We start from the raw sequence: 22,168 nt of genomic DNA on the forward strand, positions 1-22,168 counted from the left end.
ATATAAGAATGAGTGATAAATAATAAACAGAGTGGGATGATTCCTTTGTACAGTGTCACTGTTTCAGGATCAAAAAAGGGTTCTGAACTAGTGTCTCTGTCTTCAGAAGTCGTATTTCACTTCAGCAAGTTGTTTTTCACAAATTCATCATTCCTTGCCAGTCTTATGTCTAATTTATGAAAACCTTCCTTGTGTTTTTGTAAGGATTTTCCAATTCTAACACCAGGTAAGTATAAAGAACAAATTATTCAAATAGTCAATTATGAAATTATTCGATTTTTCAAAACTATCTTTTAAAAATAATTTTTAGTTGATCCTTTAATTACAGTATGCTTAATTACTAATTTACCACATTTATAGGTACTTAATATCTGATTTTCAGTAGTAAAATCAACACTCTTAAAATCCATAGTTTCAAATATCGATTTTTCACTAGGAGTCTGCAAATGTAGTCCAGCTTTTTAATTAGGAGGCAACTGGAGGATTTGGAAGCACTCACATTTGAAAGCTTACAGATTAGTATAAAGAGGAAACAGCTACGCATCAGCCTTTTCTAGCAGAATAAAGGGCCTTCTTGAGACACAGCTTGGAATCTCAATAAAAACAGCAGCATTTTCTCAATGGTGGATGTCTGACAGACATAAGAAGGAAACAACCCAAAGAAAAAAATTCAATGTAAGTTCAGTTCTTCAATTAATGCTATTCAACTACATAAGCTCTGAACCAATTCAGAAAATGGAGCATTTACAGATTTGTTATCAATGCACTACAAGATAAATTTATTTGCTATTATAATTTTGTTCTTAGTATTCACCCTCCTGCTAACTGCATCTAATACACTATCACGGAAGTGTTGTTCAGTTTCACAAGGAGTGCTTTTAACAACTAAGAAGCATGCCTGCTTCTGAAATTATCATGCACACTTGTCCTTCTCATACCAACTGGTCCCCCAAACTTGCCCTTGAGCATCCACTCTTTCACTTGAGATTGTCTCAAAACTGCCAAGCAGCCTCATGGTCATCTTACTCGACAATTTGTTATCAGCTCATCTACAACAACAACAATTTAAACCTTACTTTATGCACAAAATTCTCCAGTACTACCTTGTTTCTTAGCTACTGCTGACTGCAGGATCCACACTCTGTCACAGAAACTCAGGTTTCATCTTCAAACCTGCTATCCTCTCTATGGCACCCTATCAGGAAGTTATACAACTTACCAGCTCCTTCTGAATGTCAGTCCATCCGTTTGGGTAAAACTCATAGTGAAGTCTCCTAGCTCACTGATTGCCATGCACTTTTCCCTTGCCTTGACAAATGGAATGCTAGTTCAACCACAACAATTCAGGATGCTACAAACACCCTTTTCCTACCTGCCTGCCCACCTTCTATGAGTCGTCTCTGGTCCTCTCCACAGTTTGCTCATCTACCCCCAAAAAGTACTTGCTCTCCTCTCTGAAGGCCTTTCATGGCCACTTTCCTCAGTCTACACTCTCATGCTGCTTTAAGTTTTTAATTCCTGCCTATCAGTTTACAATGTCAGCTTCCAACATATCCTTCATGTGCGCAAACACCTGTCACATTTCCATGGTTTGGAAGCATCTATTTGGAAAAAGCACCTTAAAATCAGCAATACTGACCATTTCTAGAAATTGACCCTTTGAAACTTTTTCAGTATGAAAACTGCAGTGAAACTTGATATTTGCTGTTCTATTAGTGCCCAAACCACAGTGTATCATGCTCATTGAGACAGTCCCCCACACACACCATACTGTGTCAAGTCTGCATCCAGGAAGTCTAGCATTTCACATTTTTTATCCAATTCTGTGGAACAGGAACCAACCTTTAGCTCTAGTTGTGCAATTTAACCCATGAATTGGGAGGTATTTTAGGCTTCTAAGTACCCAAAATCTACAAAAATTCAGCCAGTAGGACATACAGACAAACTTCAGCATAACCTTGCATTCACATATTTGCTTGTCTTTATTTGCCCCTTTCCTCTCCCACAGGAGATTTCAAGTGGTGTTCTATGACACCAAGCTGTTTAATCAATCTCCCAGCCAATGTCTGATACAGTACATACATAATATTTTGCCTGTATGATCCCTTGATCTGTGACACCATTTGAGCTCTTACCTTAGTAAAATTATTCAAGTGGCCTAGTTTTCTCATATTTGAAACGCCTTGTAATTTGGCCACATTTTGGAGAATCTCTCTCATATTATCACAGGGTTCTGCAAAAGAAAACATCTTATTAGAAGTTACAGTTGAAAAAAAAATAATATCTAAACATGCATTCAACATGCAATTTCTGAAACAGAACAGGTACTCTCCCCGTCTTAATCAAGGATGCGGATCTATGGAGGTGACTCCTATCTTAAAGCAGATTTTAATCACTACCTCATATTTGCAATCAACAAAGAAACCCATCTACTGTCTGAAATTCCAATCCTAAAATCTCGTAACTGAACAGCTTTATCTTTAATCCCCTTGTAATGTAAAGGCAAGAAGTGAACTTCAAGACAGTAATAAAAAGATAGCATGATCCTACCACACCATGTGACTTCTTTTTCCCTTCCAAACAAAGGGTTGGTGGGATTTTGGGAAGATATGATTCCCTTCTGCTTTACATATTAATGTCTGTCCACAATCACCCTAAACTTAGCAGAAGGCTAGGACTTCCCAGTGACACTGGAAATTAAAATGAACTACAAGGTAAACAGGGGGACTAGGAACATTTTTTTTTTCCTGAGGGTCCACCATTACAACAACAAACAAACAAACAAACAAAAACAAAGACACAAACAAACAAAAAACCCAAACAAACAAAAAACCCACATATGAAACAGGACTCAGACACCAAATGACGACCCTGCATTCTGCTGGGAAACGGAAAACAATGACCAAACATGACAAGCAGAGACAATGCTGTCCAACACTTGGGAACAAGACTGGGAGTTGAAGCACAGTGGGACAAGCAGGGAAAAGTGGGCTGCATGCAGAGCTACCGTAACACAAACTGCAGTACATGGTGGTATTGCAGCAGGACAGTTTTCAAAGGGAAACACTTGACTGCAAGATTTTCATGCAGTTTTAGATTTGACACTATATTGTGCAATGGGCTCTACAACACTATCAACAGCACTGTACTTCGAAATAAAAGAAACACTATGGCTATGCTGGAGATGTGAACTGCTAGAAAGTATTATGTTACCAAAAAAGAAAAAAAAACAAACCTGTATTTCACAAAATGAATTCTTTAGAAAAAGCCTGAAGAGTTCAAACACCAAACATCTGGAAAGCAGCCAAGAGAAGGGTTTTGTATGGTGCCCCACATGAACTTCTGTAAAGAAACTTGCTTCCTACTGCAGTATGAACAGCTACAGCTGAATTTATGGCATATAAAAAGAGTATTTTACTGTTCATCCTGGATATTTGTGTATTTTTCATTATACAAAGGAAATCAAAAGTGTCAGAGATGTAAAGAAAGCAGCTTCACCACCTCTGTACAAACCAAGCTGAGACTTTTTTATGATCTTCTTTAACTTAAACACTTTTAAAAGCAACAAATTTTAAAAAGCAGACACAACTATCAATCTCATTAGGATATATCCAGAACATATTTGCAAAGACAAGATGCTGTACTTGCATTACCATGAGGAATATAAAACAGTACTTAAAGATGTAGACACCTACAGGTACTCATCCAAATTAAGGTGTCTAAACCTGCAAATTCACTGTAGTCAATGGAGATCTTGTCTATCAGCCAATGAAGCCGAAAACAATTAACCTGACTAGCTGCAAGATGTCCACTGAAGGGTAAGGTGAATTGTGTTTACAACACTGCGTAGCTTTAGCACGTGTACAGACATGCTACTGCCACATCACATAATTGTGATTTTTTTTTTTTTTTTTTTTTTTCTCCAAAGGTTCAGTGAAAGTTTGGGAAGAGAAGACCTGCTCCTAAATGTGGGCAATCACCATCATCATCCCCTTGATGTGAAATATCCTTTTCCACAAACCTAAGTCACAGCAATAAGCAAAGTCAATTGTCAAGACACAGAGCCACAAGTACAGAGATACATTGTACTGCAGAACAGTATGCATAGTTAAACCAAACATCCAATAACTTTGTATGCACATGTTCCAATTTAAATTAATCTCTTTGAACATCCCCCACCAACTCAGTGAATTAAAAAACAAAACAAAACCAAAACAACAAAAACAACAACAAAAACAAAAAAAACCCACAACCAACAACAACAACAACAAAAACCCCACAACTTTGATACAATCACATAAATTAGGGACAGTGAAAATCTTACTAGATACATCCCAAGTTTAGAACTCCTCCATAGTTTACTTTTCCAGTGCTTCACTCAGTTTGAGAGGTTTGCAATGGCACAAGCCATAGAAACGAGCAAACAAGAGAAACACTGAAGACAAGCAGGTTGGAATAGTTATGGCACTACAAATAGTTTACATCATAGTCCCTAACTTCAAGGGGACGTAACAGGAGAGGAAAATAATTTCCTCACAATTTGCTTTCTCAGAAAATACAGTTTGGCTGATTTCTATGCCTTGGCCTGCCTTGGGAAATGGATGGGAATTTCCCTGGCTCACACCACTTTTGGACCTGCAACATACCCCATTACACCACAAGAAATATCCTAGGTGAGCAGACTTAGAGATCTCCAAAATGTTCTACCTCAATTCCCCAGAGAACAAGCAGCAACAATAACTTCCCAAAATGACTGAAAAATATGCCTTTAAGTTCTCATTTTGAAAGTGTAGATGGTCGCATACTCAAGGTAAACCTCTACCAAAACTAAGCTCACTATACAGACAGGAAAGACCATGAGACTAGCCCAGGAAACCTCTTGTATGTCACATGCAATAAACATTTCTACTCAGCTACCTGACAAAGTGTGCACTAACTCAGAAGCAAGTGAGGTGTGCTCTGCAAAAAGGTAGCCCACTTAGACATGAAGGAATCAGGACATGTTGCGACCACTTCCCATGTTAACAACTCCAGAGCAATGGCAGACCTTCATAACAAAGGTGCCTAATTAAAATGTGCAATGAAAACATTTTATTCTATGTGTGTATGAAAAACTCTAGTAATAGCAACTTTTCCTCACATTGTCCTCTTTTTGCTAAGAAAAACACTCATTTCCATGGAGACAGAAAAGTTTGAGGAAAACCATCTTGGTAGTGCTTAGCCGAGCAGACAGGTATTTCCCAGAAGCTTTACTAACAGATAAGTAATTTGAATCTGAGTGGGGACTCCTATGTAAGATCTACAACACTGCAAGAAAACTGAGAACATATTTCCACTATCAAATTAATAGTACAAATAGAGTAAGTCAGCTAGCTCGCACTTCAGTTATATCAACATTAGTCCTGCAGAAAAAGCAAGACAGCAAAGAAACAAATATTCTCTAACAGCATATAATCTCAGAAAGAACTAAAGATTACAGAAGCCTTTTCAGTTAAGCCTTGTCAGTTCAAGTCTTGTTTTAAACTTCAATACAACCATTTCACAAAAAATCTCTTCCAGAAAATTAACAAAATAATTGTGACACATTAACTTCAAGGAAAAACTAGCTATCCTGTTTTTCCCTTTCTATAAATGCATAATATATTAGAAAGAAGCAGAAAATTTAGTTACTCAAGCATGACTCATTTTTATTAAAAATAAAGCCAATAGGGAAGATACACAGGCCTAACGGAACTTAACCTGTTGCAGATGCAAAACAATTTAACATAACACGACTTCACAAATGGAGATGCAGTCACTTGGTAGTCTGTCCCTACATTAAAATGGGTTTGAAAATTTTCTGGATTCTATCAAATAAGCCATGTGCTTTTCCATAACAAATGATCAGACCAAACACCTCATATCTTCACGTCACAAAATCTCATGCAACAGCACCAAAGACTGCAGATTAATGCAGAAATTGAAAAAATATGGCAGAAAATAAGAGATTACTCTCACTAAAGAAGAAATATCATGGCCTTAATATCTCATTGTCAAGCTTAACAGCTCATGTTGGTGTTGACAAAGACTTCTTTTTTTACCACTGCTGTAGATACTTCTTAGCTCTGATTAACCCTTACTCTTTAGCTCTTCCAAAGTTCTTGTTTTTCTATCTGAAAATAAGACAGAGAAACTACTTGTTATAATTTGAAGACCCCATAACAGTCTATTTTTTCCTGACTAATTTATTACTGAGATGCTGACTTATCCCAAGCTGGTCCATAAAGACAACCAAATATCTTCACATTCCTCCCCATGGTGTTTTGGAGGATGGAGTTGTGCAAAACAATTGAGCTGATCTTAGAGCTTTCTTCTGCCAGAAGATGCACAATGCCTTCCCACTACTTGATACACCCTATCCTTTACACTAGTCTGGCACCCATCAACTTCACATTAAAATAACTCTGCTAACTAACTCAGCGGAACAGATTTTCTTCTTTTGGCTATGTTAGTTTTCTGCTGGGTTACCAAGTCAGACTGAATACTGAAGTCTTAGAAAATTTCAGGCAGAAGTGGCTGTGCCACTGAGCCACTCATAGAGTGGTAGAAGCAGGACATACCCTCTCCAGAAGAGACTTAGAGGAAAAAAAAAACCAAACAACAACAATACAAGCAAACAAAACACAACCAACCAACCAACCAACCACACACACACACAAAAAAAAAAACAAACCCACCAAAAACCCACCAACCACTATTTTTTTTAACCCGCACTTTTACACTTGGCAAACAGTTCTGATGTATACAAAGACACTTTGCCCTAAATGTCATCTAACAACGGCCCATTTGTTTTCTGCAACATCTTAGTTCGCTGATCTTTACTGCCTCATTTTCTATTTATCTGTCTTCTTTTTTTGGACAGCAAGCACTTCGAAGTAGCAGGTTATCTTTGGTCTGTATAATTGTTATATCAAACAGAGTTTCTCATGCACAACTGTCTGCACTGAATAACACTCCGTACACATAATGATAATCTTTAGTACAGAGTGAAATTGGTGTTTTTGAAACCCTAGCGTCAAGAAATCTGTAATTTTCTATAGATTAAAATAATCAATAGATGTGCATATATTAAAAATCTTCAAAGCTATGCTGTTATTTGTTTTTAAACTCTCATGACCTTTTAGAGCTTGACTCACTTTTTCACCCCTTCAGGACTGCGACGTTGTTTTTCCCCAGTGAGAATCATGATGCATTCTGACAGATCCCATTCTCCAGAGAGAACAACGCAGAGCTCCAGCTACACAAAACAGCTAGCACTCTATCTAATGCAGGGATGAAACAGGACCAGCCACAGCTCTATGAGCACAAGCAACAACTCCTTTCCCCTGACAGATTTAGCAGCATTGTTTGACCACATTCAGTACACTAGCAGCCCGCCAGTTTGCTATTCTGTTTTGCACATGTGAATAAAAAGCAAACAAAAAGAATGGTAGGCTTTACTGCACAAATAAATAATTCAGTAACTCTGAAGTCAGGCATAACGAGTTAAACTTAGAGTCTATATTTTGTATGCATCACTTGGTAGATGTGAGGACAGTAGCTGTACATAGTAACTGAAGTATGTATAGTAAGTAAACTGAAGTGAGAGACTGCACTAGCAGCTCCTATCACACCTACTAGAATGAGAGTGCCAAAAAGTGTTATAAGAGACTAAGTACGCTGAAATAATTCTCTTAAAGAAGGAAGTTGTAGTTCAAAACAGTTAGGCATTTAATAATTGACTAAGAATGCAAAAGATATCTGCCTCATACTGAAGGAAATAATCGCAATATAAATGGAGATTGTTGTGAACTTACTATACACCTCAACATCTTGCAGATTTTTAAAGTCTAAGTGCTGTACAACTGCATATTGCAAAGCTGCTCTTGGTGGCTTGTTAAACTACATGCTGTCAAAACAAAGGAAGTTGGGTGACACATATAACTAGGGAAATTAATGCACTGTTCTCCATTTCCACTGAAATAATCATGAGTTATCAGTTATTAAAAGCACTGAAACATTAGAAATCAGTTACTTAAAGGTGTCTATGTAAGCCTAAATGACAGGTAATCAGTCTGCTAAAATGCTTTTTACCAACACCTTTAAAAATGAAATGAAACACCAATGAGAAGCGTATTCTGCCATTATCAGCTTGCTCAGGAGAAAAAAAATATCAGGACAGTTATGTAATGTCTCATAACATGAAGTATTCTTAATTTACATTTCATTCAAAATGTGGAAGCTGCACAGAAAAAAGACAATCAGGTTCTGAGCAATGGAAGAAGAGAAAGCTACATAAAAAAGCAAACTGCATGACACAGAGATCACTCCTGAATTATTTATACTGACACACCAAGTTTACTTTACCAGATTAAAAGAAATTAGTGCATAAAAAGTTTACACAGCCTATGATTTTCAAAAACATTGTAACATATGTTTAGACTGGAGGTATGTCTCAATTTATAAGGTAAAAAAATAGAAATAATTGTTTGTAATATCAAATTTAGGTAGTTACCAGTACAGTGAAAAATGTACTGAATACTAAGGCACCCTCTGTGATCATCGTTGAAACTCGAATCAGTGAGGTGCAAAACATTTGCACTGGCATAGTGTTAGGAATTCGTTTTTCCATATAATTCTTGTAAATTTTAGATTAAAAAAACCCACAATGCATAACAAATTTTAACAACTGAGAGTATTCCCTTGAAAAGTAGAAGTGACTAAACCCAGTGATTTCTGTAGAATGTACTTAGACATTTATTTAGTTTTATTCCCATAGCTTCCACAGGTGAGCCATACATAAAGGACTTTATTTTGAGCACAGAGAAGCCTCAGTGACTTATGTTCATGAAAACAGAAAGAAACTAAGTGCTATGAACTCAGATTATTTCCACGCCTGCTGCTAAAGAAAGCTATGAATAGATGAAATTTGCTCAGTAATACGGAAAAAAGCACACCTCCTCTCTTCCATAGCAGCCAAAGAAAGTAAAAGAAGTGTTCTTTCTACCTCGATCAGGTAGAAATTAACCGCCATATAGAATAGAATAACTAGAAAGCAGTGCAAAAGACAGCATATCTACAGTAGGATCCAAGAATCACTAGAACCTCACATAAGAAAAAAGTCTTATATCAGGATTACACTTAAGAGTCTAATCTTTCATATTCAGCTCTGTGAACCTAGACTTGCAGTTGTCCTGTAAGTAAACAGGAAAGTGACTATATAGATTGCTCTTTTGCAGATGTGCAAAAAACATTGTAAATTAAAGGATTTTTAAAAAATATTCCCGAGTATGAATAATAGTGGCAGGCAACATACATTCTGGTGTTGCAGTCATCTTGATGCAGTGACAGCAGTTCAAAAATGGACCCCTTTCCAAATTACTGTCTTATAATATTATTTCTTACCAAGACACTAAGATTATATGTGTAGAAAAGCCATCTTTACATCCTCACCCGTGGAATTAGGTTAATTATTCCCAGTGTGCGACCTTGTATGCCAAACCTGTAGACAGCACTGCTTTACTACTAAAACTTCTGAAAAAGAGGTTTCAGAGTTAACAGCTTTTTATTGCTTTCTGAAGGACTATTTCAAAGGACAGCTACAATGCTGATTTGAAAATTAATTACATACAGCTTTTGATAAACAAACTATTCTTTAAATGCTTTATATTATAGCAGCACACAAACTCCTGTCCTGCATGAGTTTCCTCACAGACCAATTATGAAAATAATATTAAAGTTAATAATATTAAAGAAAATAATATTAAAGTTAAAACTACATACAGTGTCAAGACAGGTTTATAAACTGTTGTTCTTTAAATAACTTGCCTGTTCATAGAGAATATAATATAGCAATAGGACAAGGGGTAATGGATTTAAACTGAAAGAAGGTCCATTTAGATTAGATATAAGGAAGAAATTCTTCACCATGAGGGTGGTGAGGTACAGGAACAGGTTGCGCAGAGAAGTCATGGATGCCCCATCCCTGAAAGTGTTCAAAGTGAAGCGTGATGGGGCTCTGAGCAACCTGGTCTAGTGGAAGGTGTCCCTGCTCATGGCAGGGGGGGTGGAACTAGATAATCTTTAAGGTCACTTCCAAGCCAAACTGTTCTATGATTCCATGATTTTATCTTCCATCTAAATTTACAGTTAGGTACTCAACTCCCAGGAAGATGTGATGTTAATGCCAAGAACCTCAGCACTTATTCTTGGTATTTACAGTACAATCTTTGTGTATTACATAGTTATTTCTCCTCTCCCCCAATGAAAAACATAACATTTCTAAAATATTAGATACACAACTATAAATATGCACACTATGATGACTAAAACCAAGCTGAGATTGGTCTAACAAAATTTCTCTCATTACCAGCTCATCATAAAACAGAAATATAAATTATTACAGAATATACAGTTAAACTCTAGAAGATCTTTCTCTAAAACTTTCAAAGCTTAGTGGTTGGACACAACCAGAGGCATAAAATGCTGGAAGCTGGGGAACGCTCCACAGCAACATGATGTGTTTGCCCCGTTGTTCTGCTCTCTGCTCAGCATCAATTATCATCTACTGCCAAAGACAGGACACAAGGCTGGAGTGACCCAATACAGCTGTTTTATACTCAAAGCCAATAAAAAGTTGAAGGATAAGCCTCTCCCAGATTCACTGCACTATTTATGTTGGTGTGAAATCAAAATAATACTTTACAGAACATTGACTATGAATTTGAACAGTGAATATGAGTTTATTGTAATAGTTTAGAAAATTATCTTTGATTCCTCCAATCCATTTTCTGCCTTTTGCCATGAATTCTAGGAATAGTAAAATTCAGGACAGTCACAGTTTTTAGTTGCTTTAACAAAAGATATCCTATGACCACTTCACATCATGAATCTACCATTCGGTTAGCACGAGCCAAGTCTCCTTTCAAAACTACAAAAGAATTCTGATCAGGTATTTCTCTTAATATTATTGAACTGACAAGCAAGTTCTTAATAATACCACTGACATTAGAAGAAAACTTGTGAAAGGGAGAAATACCATATCTATTTCCCAATTACCATTCCAATTTTTCTCTGCATCACTTTAATTTATTCAAGAACCCAATAACGTGAACATTGCCCAGTTAAATGGCTGTTACTTATTATCTCCAAGGTGTCACGGTGTAGCCAGTGCCCCCAGAAATACCCTGCTATATAGAGCACCACCATAAGCAGAAATAGCCTAGCAACATTAGCAGATGTAGGTTCACCTGGTTTGCCGAAGAAGACATGAATGGCAAAGTGGCAAGATGTGGCAAGTGCAAAGTAATAACAGCCTCAAATTCAAACATTAATAAAGGTACACAACTGGAAACTACAAGTAATTTACACACAGCACGAAATGCAGCAGGAAACCTTGTAACTGTGGTATATGTGTGATGTGATAACTACCCCCCTCAAAATGTTACAACCAGAAGATGTCAAAACAGTGCACAGACTGATGACACTTGGGAACTCCAGCCCCTTCTACCAGGGACAGATCAGATCTCATCCATCCATAGCTGTGGCTGGTTCAGGCCTTTTGCTCTTTCTCCTGAAAAAGTCATTTTTCAGAGAAGGGACACAAAGCAATGTATTTATAAATTTCACAAAAATATTTAAACACAATTCTTCAAATGCAGAAGTCACCTAATTCCTTGGTGAATTTCAACTTAGAAAAACCTATCCCACTGAAGTAACAGGCTAACCTAAAAAACTGAGCTGGAATCACCACATTTATGGAAACAGCAAATTTTTCTCCATTTCTTTTTCTGTATTTCATGAAAAAAAAAAAACACACAGGAAGTCTACCCATGAAAATCGCATATGGTTTGCATAAAGGAGATGAACACATTCTAAATTCTCTAGAAATGAGGTTGCTGAAGCTGACTTCACTGATGCTCAGAAGGTAACAAAGCAAAAAGATTACTTACAGATTTAATTTTTTTTTTTCTTTTTAAAAAGTAATTTTCAGGCAACAGCTGTTCTTGATAGCCCCATATTTTTATGAAGTAACTATTTTTAAAAATATATTTTTTATTTATAGTCTGTGTATACTTCAAGCAGGGAGCCAATCTATTATGCAGCTATAAAAAAAAAAAGGAAAATCCCTGTATTGTTCACCATACACCTTTACATGAAGAAATTAATAAAATTATTCTCTTTTATAACTATTATATATTTTTCCACAAATCAAGGTCAATGTTTTGTTTAAATACCTCTATGTGCAAGTACTGCCTACTAATCATTCTGTAGTTTTAAATCAACAGCTGTAGTTAATTTATAATCAATAAAATCTATGCAAATGCTGTATTAGAGATGAACCTCTTTTATTTCAACCAAATAAGTGCAGACAGCAGCCATTTCAAATATAGGTAAGGAATGCCCTAGGTCATCTTTACCATTTTGCCATCCTTCTGGTCTTCAACTCACAAGGTTACTCAAAGTATCACTGGCAAACAGCATGAAACTCTGTTAACTACCCATCTCTCCAACTGAAAGGGAAATAGAAATCTTCGTTCTTCTCAGTTTATATCTCAGACAACTAAGTGTATTTAATTTCTATAAAATAAATTAAAAAAATAACAGTAGCTTTCTGAAATGCTCCATAACTAAATAAATGGTCAGATGGTCAAAACCATAGCAGTATGCAGCCCTTGGACTAAGATGAGCCTAGAGAAGTCTAGATAGTGAAGAATAAAACCAGTAAATTCAGAAACAAAATATCCCCTTTTACAAAAACTTCCATAAAGGCTCTATCACTCAGACTAACGTATTAGTGAACCATGCTGATACCAAGGATATTGCTCTTCAGGCAGAACTTGGGAAAAGAGACTTCCTCATAATATTTAGTTACCCAAACCTATTCAGGCCACCCTTGAGATGCAGCTTGCTACACTCTGATGAATATAACAGAAGCATAAGAACATGAGTCCTACAGATCTTTCAGGTATGTGCTAACAGTAAAGTTCAGTCACATAACTAAGAAAATACAAGTGTAAGTCAGTCTTGTTGTTCAATGAAGTTAGGGTTTTTTAACTGGGTTTTGTGTTGTCTTTTTTTTTAATTCCATTTTCTCTCACTTAGGCATCTTTATCAACATTCCTCCTCTTCACCAGATGCAAGAATTTGGTGAATACACTCTCCATTAATCATGCTCTAAAGTTTTGATAACTCCTGCCTTTTTCATGACACATTCTACTCATATTTTCCACCACTACAACCAATGGTTGACAAATGAAAAAAAACAAAACCAACCCACATTTCTGCAGTATACACAAATATACTAATACTACAGATTTTTAAACCAGAATAAAGAAGAATACATTTTATTGTGAAAGTGAAAGTTACAAGTGCTCCAGCTAAAACAACTTGTCAAATATCACTGTGCACTTGTATAGCAGTGCTATGGCACCCTGTGCCAGAACTCATCACAGGAGTGCTGCTCAGTGTGCAAATTCACCTGCATTATGGTATAAACATCTGCCTATCTGCATACAATTAAAAACATTTCCAAGGAAAAGCAAACTTCTTATTTTATCTGGTCTTTTGTGTAGTTATCAAAGCCTAAACTCACATGTTTATGTCTAAGTTGTAGGAAGTTAGCCAGTCTTAAGGTAGATGAGTTGCATCACTTATTACTTTAAAAAAAAGTCTCAATAGGTACAAAAGATAAAAGCGTATCTGATTTTTCAGTATATCCCCCCAAACTAGCCAGCCACCATTTCAACATTGTTAAGCCATCCTATAACTTTCTTGAACATAATTCTTTCCTGCAGTATTCGAGTTTGTATGGATACAAATAGTTGGAAAACAGCAGGTTTTCACTAAAACCATTTCATTTCTTCACACTTTAAAAACCCTGCCTGTCACTGAGCATGTCTTCTATGTTATTAGGGGAAAACTACCAAGATTGCCAGGTAATTGGTAAAGTATGCACAGAGATCATGAGATTGGGCAAACAGGTGATGCATTTCTTTCTGGGAAAGCTATCATTGACACAGCTTCCTTATTTACTGTAATTATGATGAGACATGTGTTTCTTTACACAGCATCTACACTGGATATGCTCTAACAACAACAGATAATCCTGAAACTAAGCATTGCATTAATCTTCAAGGATGGTGGAGAGAAAGAAAAAAGCCTGAAGAACACTCATGACAAATACTAAAACATTCATAACAAGAAGGCAGAAACTAGAGATTTTGGTACTTCAACAGTTCCTAAGATTCAAATGATGGGGGGGTGGGGAAGAAGCAGAATACTGTAATATTGTGGAAATACAGCATTCCTTAAACATGTAAGAAGCTATTTATACCAATCCAAATTGCAGAATGATCTCTTTTTGTCAAATAGAAATAGAAACCACAAGATATTAGAAACAGTCATTTTATTCTCTCTTCCCTTCAGAAGAAAAGTGCTGACATTTTTTGACCAATTTGAACCACAGCAGCAAAAACATAAAGAACCCACCAACAAAAACAAATTTAGAGATGCTATACACAAAAACTTTGAAAGACAGATATGAATACATATCTTGAAAGACATGGTAGTGCCCAGCTCCTACAGCTATCTTCTATCTTACTGCTAGGTAAGCAAGTCATAAGGTTCTAAAGCTGCCTTTTGCTAAGATTTTCCCTTCATTAAAAACATTTTCCCCACTTTCAATAAATGAAAAGTGAAAATATTGTAAGCACACAGCATTTTACTAATTCTGAGAAGTCTTAAGATTTTGTAAAAGCAGTAATACCTTAGGCAGCAAAGCCAAAAGTACACAAGAGTTATTAACCTAACCAGGCCAGTGCTCTATACAATTCCAAAACAATGGCCAACTAAAGCACAAGTGCAGACAGAAAAATCTAACTGTATGCCCTAATTTTGGAGTGCATGTATACTCAGCACCTCGAACTCTCTTAAAATCTACCAAATCTACCATCTTGCCCATAAAGTTATCAGGCCATCATCACTGATCACTTCCCCTTTGGTTCCTCTATATAAAAAACCCCAATACAAAAGAATAAGGCAGTAGAAAACTTCTCAGCAAGACAACAAAGATCTCTCTGCAGTTGTTTTTTGAGTTGCCCCTTTATATCTCAGAACTTAAAAAAAGTTACTAATTACCTTCTTGCTCCTATTATGGCTTCTGTTACAGATTAGTAAAAAAGGAAGCAAAAAAACCAGCTATTGATGTGTGTGATCTGCTTCATCACAAGCATCCTGCTATAGTTACCCACCACAATGATGACAAACTGCAAAGTGAGGGTGAAAGGTGCCCCCACATTTTGTTTATTCAGGTATTTTTAAAATACTCTTTCTACAGTGCAGTGGAGCCCCACTTCTCCGTATTTTCAAGCCTGACCACATAATGCAAAAGTACACAAGAACTTAAAGGCTTTCCATAACAGTCTTGCCATTTAGTGTGGAAGACCTGCCTTTCAGCCACCAAGTATACACCAGTTACCATCTCTGCACTGGTTCCCTACTGCCTTGCTGCAGGCACTCCAAAAGGTTTGTTTTCCATCTTCCACTACGTGAGCTCTCAGTATGAGACAGGTGCACAGTGTTTCATCCTGCTTCTTCTATACTGATGAAGGAAGCTGGAAACCTTGTGGTCATCAAATCTCAAGCTGAATTTGGAAACAAAATTCCTCTAGCCTTCTCTGACTATCCCGCAAATAACCCTTAAAAATGCCCAACATTTTTGTGGGCTGTAAACTGCAAGCAGCATCCTGAGATGTTTGCCCTGTATGCAATGCATTACAATTTGCCATGTAGGCACTTGGAATCAAACACAACATGGTTTAAAGTGATGCAAGACAGTAACAAAAGTAGCATAGTTCAGATCTCATGAAGTTAAATGGCACTTCTGTATCTTATTTTTACCTATGTGATTGAAGGAAATGATGGACAACAAAGGTGAAAAAGGTATTTCTTCAAGTAACACTAGCCAATTCCATGACAATAGCTTTCAGAGAGAAAAAAAGCCAGTTTTCTCAGCTAGTTTATTCCTATCTGTCTTGTGCTGTAACTAGAAGACTCAACATTTACAAAATAGAGAGAATTGGCTGTACAAGAAAAGCTGCTAAATCAAATAATATCTCTTAATGCATGTTTATGAATAATAAATGAAATTACCAACATTGGAGATGGGTGCATTTCAGTTAATTAAATAGCAGAGTATTAGAAAGTGAAGACCGTTATCCTCAAAAAGGCAGAAATGAAGACAGACATAAACAGCACTAAACCATCAGCAACTGGCACCCCTAGATCTCTCCAAAGCTTCAGTAAGTGAACAAGCTCTGAAAAGTTCCTAATAGTCATTGCAGGTTCAGAGTTACAGGAAGTTAAGAAAATGGACATCCCTTAAAAGGCCACGTAAAGGAGCTTGACTACAGACAGGGCACTGTGAGACAGTTCTCAACTAGGCAAGTTCTGAACTACTTAAGCCTCCTTTACAACCCAAAGGCAACAGCTGAAACTCCAAAGGAAGAGGTGTCCATCACAAAACAGGATAAGGCAATTCAGTCACAGAGGTGAGCAAAGAACTTAGCAGCAAATGAAGCATGGATTACAAAAGCCTTTTACAGTGCCCACAGCTTTGGGAGGTGTATAAACTCCTGTAACTCAGCTTGGAATACCTGTAAAACAGTCAGAAACAAAGATGAATTATGCTAAAAGCATATAACACTTCCACTGTGGTTACATACACAACCATGACCAGACTCAATGCAAGAACTCCTACCAAATGCACTAACCTGGTTGATAACTCCAGTTGTCCTTTCTGGCCTCAAGAAATTATGAGCTTGATTTCAGTAGTCTAATTAAACCAATCTGCCTCATCCCTTTGCTAATTCCTTCCAGATGACTGCAATGGGAGTTGCACTGGTGGCAAGCCTATCCTCCTTTTCCTTTTCTGTTCTATTCTGAGTAGGTCATACAACATAAAACCAAAATCTGAGTCCCAATTATTAACTGCAATTTTGTAACCAACAGAAGGCATGACATGTACCTTGAGTACACAAAATCAGTAAGTCTAACCTGTATCTGCACAGTTTTTTCCTTATTATACGAACATTATGCCCAAAAATATTTGTGCTGGGGACAACTTTCCAGATTTGATCATCCTTTCAGCAAAACAATTTTAATAAGAAAATTATTGTCCCAAAACTTACCAGAATCATCTTAAAAAGACAAGGTATGGCCATGGCTGAGTGGCCCAGAAAATAAAAAACAAAACAAGCAAACACAGACAACCCACCCACAAAACCTAGAAACAGCAAACCAAAGACTTTACATTATCATCTTTAACAAGGCTAATCTTGTACATCTAGAGTTCACACACACAATGCATAATAATGTATATGAAACGCATTTTATATCGTTTTTAAACAGGCAGACAACCAAGAAGTTCCAAAGAATAAAAGCCTACTATACCAGCCATGCTAAAAATACAGTAGAGAACAATACAGTGTGTTCTGGGAAAACATGGGCGACCCTCAAACTACAGTAGCACAGAAAGGAGCAAATGAAAAGCATGCAGAGGAAGATACATCAGCTCTACAAGCAACAAAGCACTCCCTGAGCCTTACTGCACAAAAAAACAGGAAGAAGTAAGACCCAAAGCAGCACAACCAAGGCTAGCACCCTCCCGGCATCTAGTATAAATTCTGAAATACTTCATAACAGCAGTGGACTCTTGCATGGAAAAAGCACAGTTAGTATATAGTCTACAGGTATGGACTAGTGAAGGTCTGACTTGCATGCCAAGCCATGCTCGTCAAACCATCACTAACAGGCATCTGTTTAAAACAAGGCAATGCCAATATAATTTCACGTTTGTAATAAACAGGCCTCTGTAAGTAGAAGCATATGGCTGAGGCATTGTTTACGGTAATTCTCTACTTTGCCCAAATCAGATATTTCACATTAATCAACACCAAGTTCAGTTGTCTGGGGAAACAAAAAACATTACAGTATTCTAAGTTACTGACAACGTGAGCCCTGTGGAAAACTATGCAATCCACTCAACACAGTGAACGAAAACAGTGTATTATTAGTAGAGAATTAGGGTAACAATTTAAAATATTTAAACTAATTGCTTATATAACTATTGTTACAGATGGAAAAACAAACATTCATTGTGTTCACTGTGAAAATCAAGTTATCATCTCGCTTAGTTAATGTCTTTCTAAGCCTTTTTAACTTCTTACTTTTGTTTTCTCTTTAAAATAAAGACCTACCATGGATGGCTACAGGATTACTGATCAGTCAGCTGTAGTTTCTCTAACAAAAAAAACAAACCCCTCACTTTTTTGAGAAGAGGTTCATAACTAAATTTAGAGCAGCTTCTTATTCAACTGCAACCACCACAACAACTCTTTTTTTAAACAGGGGCTACATACAGCCACTGTGCAAAACCTTTTTTTTTTTTTTGCATTAAAAAATGTATTTTGCATCTTACCTGACATCCTCTTTTACAATACAATAAATGTGAAGCAGTTACACTGCAACTACTATAGGACAAAGGAATCAGTAGGTGGCCAAAAGCATTTCACCACAAAAAATCAATATCATAATGATAGTTGCCTATCAAATTCTGAGTAAATGCTTTCAAACAGACCACATCTAAAAATTGCCACTGCAACACGTAAATTCTGTGTATTGTTCTTTCACATCAAAACACTTTGATATGCCACATAGTATTAAAAATTTACTAAACCAAATCATTAAAATCCCAATTTTGTAAATTTCATTAACAGATAACAATGCTTGCAGTAGTAGTTGTGTCATGTGTTTGACTTCTTAAGGCCTTTGTCCCACATTTTGTTGATGAAAATTTCACTTGTTTGAACTGTAAAGAGAGTGTCAAGCCATTGTCCACTTGGAGATAGGGTGGAAGGAGACTTAAGAGCCTGTTTCTTTAAATTGAAAAAAACTCAACGTTTTTCCTAGGAATTTTATTATATACACTTGTAACTATGATAGGTATATATAGAGATCTCATTGATTCTGTTATTTCTCTGCCTACTTCCTCATAAAATGAATCTACTCCGTATAGCAGCAGAACAGTTATACTGCAAGTCCCAACTTTACTCCCTCCCCCAGACCAAGATCTTCTACCCTGGGGAAGATCATTGCTTCTAATGTGCTAGTTTCCTGCATTTCATTTGGCTATTGGGGAGAGACTAACTCTTACTCTCAGCAAGGAGACATCTGGGTGGGGATCGAGTTCTCATTTGTCTGAGACAAAATTAGTTAGTGTGTAACAGATGTTATTGTTGTTTCCTTCCTCTTATCCTCCCCCCCACCTCCATACATCTGAGAGCAGTGGAGGATGTTTGGAGCAATTTAACAAGTAAACGGGTGATGGGCACCTTCTGATGTTACAGCAAAAGGCTCAAGGCACAGGCGGGGATACACAGCAAGGGCCAGTGGCAGGACCAGCCGCCACTGCCGAGGGATTCCACGGGGGCGCACGGCCCCGGCCCGCCGAGCGAAGCGAGGCCGCAGGGAGCGGCGCGGCCAGCCACTGTAAACAGCCTCGTCTACGAGCAGAGACCCACTCCCAAAACAAGCCCAGGAGCGGCCGAGGAGCTTCTGCCCACACTCGAGGCACCCCTCGCCCGCGGCTCGGGGAGGTCGGCCCTGCAGCCCCGGCACGGCCCCGAGGTGCCTGTGCCGCTCCGGCGGGGGCTGAGGAGAGGCTTCCACCTACGGGCAGCTCCGCTCACTACAGGGCGCTGGGCAGCCCACCGGTGGCGGGGACAACACCCGCTCCCTCTCCGCCTCCCCCTCACCGCGCCCCCACGGCCGCCCCGCAGCACCAGGCCGCTCGCTGCCGGCAGCTCCTCCTCCCTCCGCCGCGGGCACGCAGCGAAGGGCAGGCGGCGATCCCCCCCGCCGGCCGGCCCCCGCCCCGTACCTCGGCTGAGATCGAGGGGGACGTTCTCCTCGCCGCTGTCGTTCCGACCTGCGGGGACGGGGGAAGAGAAGCGCGTTAGACTGGCAGGGAGGAAAGAGATGGGGGAGGAGAAAAGAAGGAAGGGAACGGGAGGGACGGCTGGACACCGGCGTGGAGCGAGAGCTGGCGGAAGGGGCGGCTGGCGCCGCGGCCTGCGCGAAGCCTCTTACCTCGAATACGGAGGTGCCTTAGCGAGCGAGCGCGGAGACTCACCGCCATGTTTACGGCCCCACAGTCACAACACCGGAAACCTCGCCCGCTCTCGCGAGGGGAAGCCCGCGGAGCCGCCGCGCCCCCCCGCTTCTCCCCGCCCTGTCGCCGCGCCGCCCGCGGTGAGGCGGAGCGGGCGTTGCTCGTTCACGGCGTTTTTTTCTCCCCTGTGGGAGCGGTGCGCGGTGGGGAGGGTTCAAGTGCCAGAGGGCGGGAGCTGCTGCTCCCCAGCTTCCCCGCGGCGGCGTTGGAGGGCGCACACCTGGGTCACGCTTTCAGTGTGTTTTCGACACTCAAGCGCCCACCCCGCCGCCCCCAGCTGCTGGAAGCGCGGCTGAGGGAGAGAGGGAAGGAGGGAGGGAGGGAGGGAGAGAGGGAGAGAGGGAGATATACGGGTCTCCTCAGGACCGTGGGGGCCTGAGGACCGCGTTGCCACCGGGGTTCGCTGCGGAGCTTCTCCTCAGGCAGCGCAGCCCGGGAGGCCGGAGCAGAGGGCGGCGGGAACGCGGGGGCGTCTGAGCGGCTTCCCCTCCGCGCCAGAAAACGTGGCTGTCTCCTGTGCCCTGCTGGGAGCTGAATCCCCGCAAAACTGCTCTGTGCCACATCTGAAGGTTTTGGTCTGTCACGTAAAATTATTTTTATTTTTTTTTTTCCCTTTAAATGAGGTTTTCCCACCTAGTTTTCTATTTTTTTAAGCTGCACTTGCCTTGTGGTGAGGTGGTAATTCACGTGTATACGGCGTGACCATTGGCTTTGTACCGCGGATGTTTCCTGCACTTTGCTTTTTAGTATGTGAAGTAATTAAAAACAGGAAAAAAAACATTTTTTTTCATTGCTTTTTTTGATCTACTGGCAGTGGGCATCCCTGAAGTCTCGAGTCTTGATCTATTTCTTACCTTCATATTTGCTAGACTCACCGTCTCACCTTGCAAGTGTATTATGTAAAAAAAAAAAAAAAAAAAAGAAGTTTCGGTATGAGAAACAATATACTTATATTTATCTGCTCTTCTTCATTTCTGGCGAAAGTTTAGATAGGTAGGTTTAGATAGGTAGGTAACACCTCACATTATGTTCTGGTACTTTAGACAGCCATGACCAAGGTAGGTACTTGCACCCGGACTCCCCAGATTCTCAGGAACAACACCAGCAAATAATAATCAAATTGAATTGTAGAAGTAGCCAGCCACATTAAAATAGCTTCAGAAGCTCAGGTAATTGTTTCTCTGTTTTGTGATAAACAATTTTCCACTCTTGAATTTTGCCTTCTCGCTCTTGAGGTCTTCAAATTCAGATTCTGCATTACTTGTAAAAATCTGGATTTATTAAGTGTTCATGAACATTAAGTTTTTTTCTCAAAAATTAGAAATTATTTTTTACCACTCTAAAACATTAATACTGGTTTGGGAGATTAAAAATAATTATCTGTAAAGCCAGAGTAGAAACGCTTTCTGGCCTGTGAGTTCATGATACAAGTAAGATAAAATTGTTTTGATAGGATTATGTCAAGTATATTTAATTTAACATACCATTTTCAACAACTTTCCTATTTTGATTTTTCCTTATTAAATATAAAGCTAATTTTCTTGAAGAACCCTAGGTTCTCAAAAAGTGTAAACACTAAAATCTCATCCATCTATAACAGAGGACCAAAGCCTCTCAAGCTTCCTTAAATAGTTTCACCAATATGTTTCAGAACTGCCATTTAAAATTTCGTGTCCAGGGAACCTTCCACTTCCTGAAAATGCCAAATTAACTTCTGCTTGTGGTAGTAATGTTGTATCCTGTTTACTACAAATTCTGCTGGGACTGATTAATTTCACACAATCTTTGAAGTACCACTAACTGTTGGCCCACTATTAAACTTCTGGATTTGATTTGAACTTATCATCTGTATGTGAAATGCTTTGGACTCTAATGCTAAATGTGAGTTTATTAATGTTAATGTATTTATTTCTTCGCTTA

The 22,168-nt window shown here is 38.7% G+C and overlaps 1 protein-coding gene across 2 annotated transcripts in view; it reads right to left on the reverse strand.

The window, feature by feature from the left end:
- RICTOR (RPTOR independent companion of MTOR complex 2) overlaps window positions 1-20,300 on the reverse strand; it is an 84,728-nt gene extending 64,428 nt beyond the window's left edge. For both annotated transcript variants that reach the window (XM_065047598.1, XM_065047599.1), the window contains exons 1-3: window positions 20,167-20,300; window positions 19,958-20,005; window positions 2,136-2,233 (exon numbers count right to left, since the gene is read on the reverse strand). In XM_065047598.1, coding sequence (XP_064903670.1) covers window positions 2,136-2,233; window positions 19,958-20,005; window positions 20,167-20,215 — 195 coding nt within the window. In that variant the 5' untranslated portion in view covers window positions 20,216-20,300. The remainder of the gene's footprint in view (window positions 1-2,135; window positions 2,234-19,957; window positions 20,006-20,166) is intronic.
- Window positions 20,301-22,168: the final 1,868 nt, after the last annotated feature.

This window comes from Columba livia, chromosome Z, assembly GCF_036013475.1.
Source record: "Columba livia isolate bColLiv1 breed racing homer chromosome Z, bColLiv1.pat.W.v2, whole genome shotgun sequence".
Lineage (NCBI taxonomy): Eukaryota > Metazoa > Chordata > Aves > Columbiformes > Columbidae > Columba > Columba livia.